The 8,722-nt window shown below is 37.5% G+C and overlaps 1 protein-coding gene across 1 annotated transcript; it reads right to left on the reverse strand.

Annotated features, from left to right (window-relative positions):
* Window positions 1–5,727: 5,727 nt before the first annotated feature.
* LOC115240980 (cuticle protein 64-like) lies at window positions 5,728–8,028 on the reverse strand. The gene is made up of 3 exons (XM_029816465.1): window positions 7,917–8,028; window positions 6,570–6,800; window positions 5,728–6,146 (listed from the first exon to the last, which is right to left on the reverse strand). Exons 1-3 carry the CDS (start codon window positions 7,926–7,928, stop codon window positions 5,865–5,867), a joined length of 525 nt encoding a protein of 174 aa, XP_029672325.1. The 5' UTR covers window positions 7,929–8,028; the 3' UTR covers window positions 5,728–5,864.
* Window positions 8,029–8,722: the final 694 nt, after the last annotated feature.

Raw genomic sequence — 8,722 nt, forward strand, 5'->3', positions numbered from 1 at the left:
ATTTTTATTTTTATATTTAATTTAAATATATTTATATATAAATTAATTCTCTTTTTCTTTCTCTTGAAAAAATTTTACTATACTTTCTCGGAAATTTTTTTATAGAATTCCTCCTTTATAAGTAATCTGTAAAATTTTTCTCTGTTTCTTGACATATACTTGCCTCGATAAATGACCCAATAACGCAGATTGAACGGCTGTTACGTCTACGTACATTACGACGATGAAACAGGTCGCGAACCAGAATCGCCAGAAAACAAATCGGGAGGGGGAGGCATTGTGACACAAGTCGCGAAAGTAGATGCTCGACTTGCACAATTTCGTGCAACGCACTTCGCATAAGACAACATGTAATATTGGAGAGTGCGTGCGTCTGTGTTGTTTTCTCTGCTTGTGCGTTACGCAGATTGTCATCGTCCTTGTGCAATCACGCATCGACAATGACAATGCGTGACACATTGCACTGACGAAAATCACAGCAACTCCGGTGCGCTATGTCAGCTACCTAGACATACGGTAACGTCAACTATCGACCGCTTTTCTACGCAATCGCGTGTGCGTGGCATAAAATATTATGCGTTATTACACAAGGCGCATCCTATCTTTCGGTATCTCCTTCTCTTTCTCTTTTTTTATCAATCTACGTTGATAAATTACGACATATGTCAGCCTGACGTATTAAAATTTTACAACGATGTGTCCCATGATACGTTGAATGGAAATCTATAATGCGTATAGTTCCATAGATTTGCACATATATGTTTAATTTATTATTAAATTAATGAATTAATAATTTATTTCCGCGATCAAGCATTATGTAATTATTTACATACAGCAAAGCATTGTTATAGCCATTAATTCATATAACGGATTATTTTCCCATCAGGGAGTTGATGTATATAATATATATTGGTTGAAGCGCAATATTGTTAAAAGGGATAACGATTGATAACCGAAAATTATACAATATTCAATTATCCAATCTATCGATCATCGGAGCGGTAGACATCGTCGACCAACTTGTTCCCCCCTCGCCCTTTGTCCGTTTTTTAAAACAATCTAAGTCTCTCGTACGGTAAATTTCGCCGAATTTGGAAAAACCTTGGTCCACGTGCGTGTAGACGCAGCCATTTTTGAATCACGAGGTAGAATATCCTTTGACGTTTAGCTTCTTAAAATTAATAACTTAATTAAAGGAAAAGAGAATCTGTTCTTTAATGTTCTTTCCTAGAATCTGTTCTTTCCTCGTAATTATATAAAAAAGAGATTATATAAAAAAGAGAGAGACGGTATATCCATATCCTGTATTTTCCAATCTATCGATCATTGGAGCGGTAGATATCGTCGACCGACTTGCTCCCCCTTTGCCCTTTGTCCGTTTTTTAAAACGATCTAAATCTTTCGTACGGTAAATTTCGCCGAATCCGGAAAATCTTGGTCCACGTACGTGTAGACGCAGCCACTTTTGAATCACGAGGATATCCTTTGACATTCAGCTTTTTAGACAAATTTTTAATAAATTAATTAAAGGTGAAAGAGAACCTGTTTTTTAATATCATTTTCTAGAATCTGTTCTTTCCTCGTGTAAAGGAGATTCTCGGTTCTATAAAAAAAGAGAGAGACGGATCTCGCTATTAGAGTCGAGTAGCGTAGCAATTCGCGAAAATCCATATATTTTCGAGAAGAAGGAATCCTCTATCTCGTCGTCGCCGTCTGCGCCGCCGTGGCGGCATCGGCACCGGCCCCCGGTATCCTGGAGTCAGCACCCGTGATCGCCGCCGCGCCCGTTGACGCGGACTTGGTGCGTACACGTCGTCTCTCGTGCATGTTTGGCTCGTGCCCGCAGCCCCAGAATACACACCACCGCCATGACGGCACCGATCGCTTACGCCGTATTAATTGTCAGCCTCTCTGAAACAATTTTCCGGGACCAATTTTCCATCTGCAGAATCGATTGATATTGGATCCGAGCAACGTGGATGAGTTCTAAAGAATTATAATTTTTATAATATATACATAAACGCATATATATATATATTAAAATTAGAAACAGAGAATTAATAATTAATTAATATTTTTCGATTATATACAATCCTCTATTTATTGTACCATGTACGTGTCTACCTACATTGCGTTACGGAATTATTATTATCGGCGACAACGGACATTGACGTGTTCGAAACGAGATATGTGTTGAACTGAACGGAAAGTAATCCTCTTATAGTACTTGGGCCTCAAAGGGAATTTTAATGCCGGTCTACGCCGAAACGCTCGAATTACGCGCAAAGCCAAATGCGCTCGTACATAAGTCAGGAGGCCTCTCGTTACAGCCGTTTTACGTAATATAATTCCATCTTAAATTTGTAATTTCACCAGGCTACGCTGATTCAACACGTGCAAATCCAAAGAAAGATTTTTCAAATATATTCTCGTAAAATATTGCGAGACAAATCTCGATGTGCGTTATTTTACCCAGTTTTAATAGAGATTTATCATTCACAATATTTTTCACGCGAAAAAAATATTCGCTCGCTACATCTCTTTTAAGATAATAATTCTGAAAAAAGAGAAACGTTACTACAAAGTGCGTACTTCAATATACTAGCATAAAAATAAAAAAAAAAGAAGATATTTTATAGATAAAAATTATTCGAGAAAATAAGCGCGCAAGAATATATACTTTTTTTTCGTTTATTGTAATTTTGCAACTTTATGCGTAACAAAAATATTCGTATTTAATAAAACGGATTTATATCATTAATAAATATTTATGTAATTTACCGGTAAATATAAATTGCACTCGTAGATGACGCGTGTATCTACGAATTTGCAAGATTGACGAGGCCTCGTAGTGAGACCGCGACACCCGCCGTAGAAAGTACTGCGCGACCTTTCCGAGCGAATAAATCACATAACTCTTCTATACGCAACAACGCCCATCGCTCATCGTAGGGATGTCAGTCAAAATCTCTTACTTTGCGATCCCGAAATAAACCCGGCCATGGCAGTTTGTTTTATTACGCAACGCCAACGCGCGCGCTCTTATTACAAGCTGTATGCAAGCTCCAGGCGTTAATTGACAGTACGTCCATATCACACATGCACTATGCAATAGAATTGACCATGCTGCATTTACATTCGCTTTACAATGGAAAGTATGCGAGCCATTCATTACAATGCATTCGTGCGATACCGATGGAAAGATTACGATTGGCATTATAATAGACACCTTACATTCTTCGATAAAAATTTATATTAATATAAATCTTAAAATGCATCTATAAGATTTATAATATTTGATTTACGAAACACATAATTTTACGAAACATGCGAGCGATGGAAGGACTTGGCTTTTTGTTACGTTATCCTTGCGGTAATATAATTCAAAAATATTTAGACTCGATATTAATATCCGAGCGCTTTTCTTTAATTATCCTAATTTTTTTTATTATTATTCGCGATAATATTTAATTCTCTTTCTCTCTCCCCCAAAAAATCTTCTATTCTCCAAAAGATATATATATAAAAAAATCTATATATTAGGTGTACAACTTTGCTTCCGCCGTTTTTTTCCGAAATTCGAGGCTTTATTGTAAAAAACTGGTTATACATTTATGATTCAAAGTATTGTCCATCGCTGGCCACTACTTTCTCCCATCTTTCGGGCAGCGTACAAATCTACTTACCGCTAAAGCCATCTATAGGAAAACGGCGGAAGCAAAGTTGTACACCTAATATATATTTATATTATCTCCTATTTACACTATCTGTTTAATTAAGACTGATTAGTATTGTGACGAGTAAGGAAGTCTCGCGATTTCTGGTTGATGTTATTCTCTCCCGGCTACCAATTTCGGAGCACGGTCGCGTTCCACGCTTTTCCATGATCGCTATACGAGGAAATCCATTTTCGTTTTTCCCGTGCGTTATACTTTAAAAACGGACGTCGTTCGCATGTACGCGCATTTCTCGAGCTCTCTCGGCTCCTCGTCGATGCACGATTCACGAGTCATCGGCATGGGCGAAGTCCGAGAGACGACGACCCTGCTCTAATAAATCTGGAGCACGATCGCGTGCAACGATAAGTGAGAAAGTAAATAAATGAATGAGCAAGACTGTCAGCGGCCCGGACCCTTGACGTTGTAATATTTCGCCACCGTGCTCGGCGATGACGAAGAATAAAAGAGAGAAGCGCGAGCATTTAATATATAAGTTGTAAACAACTACCGAATGCTCCTTTTTATGACGAATTTTCGTCAATTTAAAGTCCATTTTTCATCGACATAAAATGTCGAGAAGACGATAGTTTTTAAATAATTAACGTGAAAATTAAGGCTTTTTTCAAACTAAATTTTTGAAAAGCTAAAAAGTAACAAAGTTATATTTTTCGATTAATTTCAAATGGATTTTACTTTAACAAATTTTTTTTAAGTTTGTATAATTAATAAGAATTTAAATAAAATTAGTTAATTTATTTAATTTAAAAGAAATTTTATATAATCGTAAAAATATATAGGTAATATTTTAAAAAAGAGAATTCTTGCCTCTAGTTAAATTAACCGAATAAACTGTAATTGAAAGAGATTTGTTGATTTTAAAACACCCTGTATTCGTCGGGACACTGCCGGCGCAAATTAAATTTGTGTGAAACGAGAACGCATAATTCGCCGAATATCTCCTTTATCGATCTACCTTGGACAGAGATGTTGACTTTAAAGAAGTCGAATCGTTTTGCAAACAGTTTGCGCGCGTGTCTTGTCACGTACATCAAATTAATCGTCCAACCGTGCCTTTATTAAGACGAAAAATGTTATCTTTGATACATGATCTTTTGAAGATCTTTGTGTGTCAAAATAAATTCACACATAATTAAATATTATTTTAATAAGTATCCGATTATAATCAATTATCGATTCAAATATTTTAACTCTAATATTATTTATTATATATCACTCTATATTTATTGATAATTATCAAATATTGTTCTTTATAAGAATAGAGAGTTATAAATTCAGGAGACTATTCAAAGACCCTTTGGTCTCTCTCCATAAAATATTCAATATCGATACGCGGGATCAAATATTGAAAGGATAACAGACACAATTTTAATGAGGCGAGTGCATGTTATATAAAGCGTTATTACATAAAATCGCGAAATTAAAGTTACGCCAAAGTAAAAGGACCAAAACGATCCGATCGTTGATCGGGATAAACAGAATTCGCGGTTGCCTCGCCTTAGCCTTGATCTACTCTTAAGCCTCGCTTCTTCTCTCACACGCTGCTCTATACGTTTCTCCTTTTCACCTTGCGCAATCTCTTACGTTCCGCTGGATGGACGAATGACTGATCTAACGTAAGACGGAATGTATAAAAGCCTCTAGCAATCCTGTCTTCGGTCAGACGTGACGGATCTTTGCGGGTGTAAGATCGCTTAAATCGCAGCAACCGCGGAAACGAGAATTATAGGCACGAGATACGATAAAAAAAATTAATACGCAATATCGAATAATATTAACATATAAAGTGAAATATCAAGGCTAATTCAGACAATTAATCGAACGATATAAATATCCGCAGGATCGTTTCTTAATCTTTATTCGTACGTCCTTCGGACGATCTAAACGACTAGATGACGAGACGGATGACGCCATTTTTAGCTTCCGTGGCGATTTTAATTTGGAATTAATTTGGAAAAAATTGGACGTGTCATAAGAAATCAAGACGATGTAAAAGATGAAAACGTATATTGTAAACGTTGTATACATAGCCGATGATAAAGTTTGCGGCGATAAGCCAGCTGTGATGCCAGCCATCACCTGTCGACCAAGATTACTCTCGAAGACTTTGCTTCGATAGTCTTAATATCAATGGTAGTATCCACCGTATCCGTAACCATGGCCATAACCGAGTCCAGAACCGTAACCAAGACCATATCCAAGACCATATCCAAGACCATGACCGTATCCAAGATTATTTTGCAGATAGGTGACCGATGGTGGAACCGTGTATCCGTAATGACCGTAGCTCACCGCTGGTGATGCGTAAGTTGGAGCGTAAGCCACCTTTGTGATTGTAGGTGCGGCGTACGCTAATTTGGTGATGGCAGGTGCAACGGCAAGCTTAGTGACAGTTGGAGCAACCGCGACCTGAGAAGGAAAAATATATTATTTTATCCCTTATTTTATTTTATATTATATTTAGATATATAGTAAAAGAACTCAATTATATATATAAATTTAAATTTTTTAATTTAATGAAATAATTAATAAATTATAAATTTCAAAATTTTAATTTTTTACTTAAACTTTAATCGATTGTCATTTTATTGTATCCATTCAAATTATGTTTTACCGAAATAATATACTACCAGCGAAAGCGCTTGTATGTGCGAAAACTTTATTTCGCCCATATTTAATTTTACGCGAGAGCTCGTTCGTGAATTACGAGCGAATAAGACTTAAATCTTCTTCTGGCTCTTGGCCACGTCGTTGGCGTTTCACAGTTACGCTGATAATCCTCAACTCGTGTCGTAACATCCGGTTACACGTTCAACGTTTGGGAGCTTTTACCTTGTACGTATTGGCGTAACTCGTTGCAACTGGAGCGTGCGCGTATGTGACCGCAGGTGCGATCGCCGCTACTCCATGACCTAAACCATAGCCGCTACCATAGCCGCTGCCATAGCCGCTACCGTAGCCGTAACCGCTGTAGCCGCCGTAGCCGCCGTAGCCGTAGATTCCATCGTAACCGGAGTAGAGACCACCGGCGGACGCGTAGGCGACGGTCGCGAGAAGAAGGATCTGCAGAAGATGGATTCATTTTAAGACGGTCCACATAAATCGCGACGAGAATCCGAGGCGAGATTTGATATACAACTTAATACCATCGTGCAATACAGAGAAAGCATTTTTATGCGAATCGCAAAATTACATATTCATATATATATATATACATCTTTTAGTAGACAGAAAATATGTGTCAGATTTGTGTAGGAAACGCTTCTCTCTGTCAGGTTGATAAAATTGAATAGCGAAAAATAAAAGATTATGATTTATAACATATTTTTTAATTAGAAGAAAGCGTAATTAAAAAATTATATATATATATATTTTAATTTATAGTGAGAAGAACTAAATATTACAATATAAAAAATATAAATATATAAAAATGAAAAAAAAAAATTATAATAGGGAAAACATGCACACGCACCATTAATTCCCTTTTAAAAGTTCCAATGCAAGATTATTATAAATGACAAGATGCAAAGTTTCTAAGCGAACAATTCACGTCGTTGTGCATAGCCTTCGGCTTTATTTACGCACATCCAGGGTGATTTCAACCGCGTATCTATTCATACGATATGAATGAAACGAGCGTATTCTACCGTGATAAAATCGCGCCCGCGGCGGCAGGTAAAGTTCATAGCAAATGTTACCGTGGATCGCCCGAGCATTTCTCACGATATTGCGAGTTGAATCTTTCTCTCTCTCTCTCTCTGCAGTCTGAGATAAATTTTATCTGTAGATAAAAGCAGTATTATAAAGAGCCAATTGTTATATTTTCGAAATATAAATGTTTTTACACCTATCTATATATATTATGGGATCTGTGTGAAAATATTTATATTTCGAAAATATAAAAATTGGCTCTTTATAATATTCCTTTTGTTGAGAAATATATACATATATTTCTCAACAAAAATTTTATTCTCCACGATGATGTTTTCTTTTAATATAAACGAAAGGGAAACAAAATTCAAGAGATTTATAAAAAGAAATCCTAGGAAAATATCTAAAATATCCTCTAGACATTCGTCGTGCGTTGCTTGGGAAAAATATCGCGTCCCAATATCTATACGTTTCCCCGAGAAAAGTCCCGTCTGCGCTTTTCCGCCTCGAGTATACCACTTTACTCACCAGTTTGAACATGTTGCTCTAGGCACTTGCGATCTCTCGTCAGTACTGTGGACTGACTACACATCTCGTGTACCCCGCTAGATCACTTATATATCCCCGGCGGATTGTTTTTACTCTGTGCTCGCGCGCGTGCAAGGGGATCCAAGGGGGAGAGAGAACCGGAAAAAAGTTTTTCCCTACCAATAATGGCAAGGCGAATTCGTAGGTAGCTAGGTAAATGGCGTGGTGTCCGACAAGTGGGGTGGGTCAGGCCCCCGGGACCCCCGTTACGCGCTCACCTAGATCTTAGATCCTTTGCGGATGACTCGCCGCGCGGTCTCTCCGCGGTCATTCGCGCGAAGGACAAAGCTATTATCGGCTAGGCGGGGAAAAAAAAAAAAGAAAAGTATCGGTTGTTCGATTCGCATCGTGAGAAAAAGCGCGTCTATGCTACCTTGAATATATACGCGCGAATAAGCGCGAGATGAGGGAGAAAAAAAGAGAGAGAGAGATTTTTCTTTTCTCTCTCTCTCTCTCTGTCTCTCTCTGTCTCTCTCTTTTGTCTCTCTTTCATTCTCTCTTCCCATCGGGCCCCTCGGCACTCTCAATCGCTTTCTGTAATTATTCGCGCGTCTATGATCTTGTCTGTGCTCCGCGAAGCGTGAACAGTGCAACATGGGAACCTCGACCGATCGAATGTGGCACGCGGTGGTATCGAAGAGAATTCATCTTCTTCTTTTACATTGTCATAATTTTTCTCGATTTTATTAGCTTCGCGATGAATTTTTTTTTTTTTTTTTTTTTTTTTTTTTTTTTTTTTTTTTTTT

The sequence above is a fragment of the Formica exsecta genome, unplaced genomic scaffold (genome assembly GCF_003651465.1).
Source record: "Formica exsecta isolate Colony F162 unplaced genomic scaffold, ASM365146v1 scaffold458, whole genome shotgun sequence".
Taxonomy (NCBI): Eukaryota; Metazoa; Arthropoda; class Insecta; order Hymenoptera; family Formicidae; genus Formica; species Formica exsecta.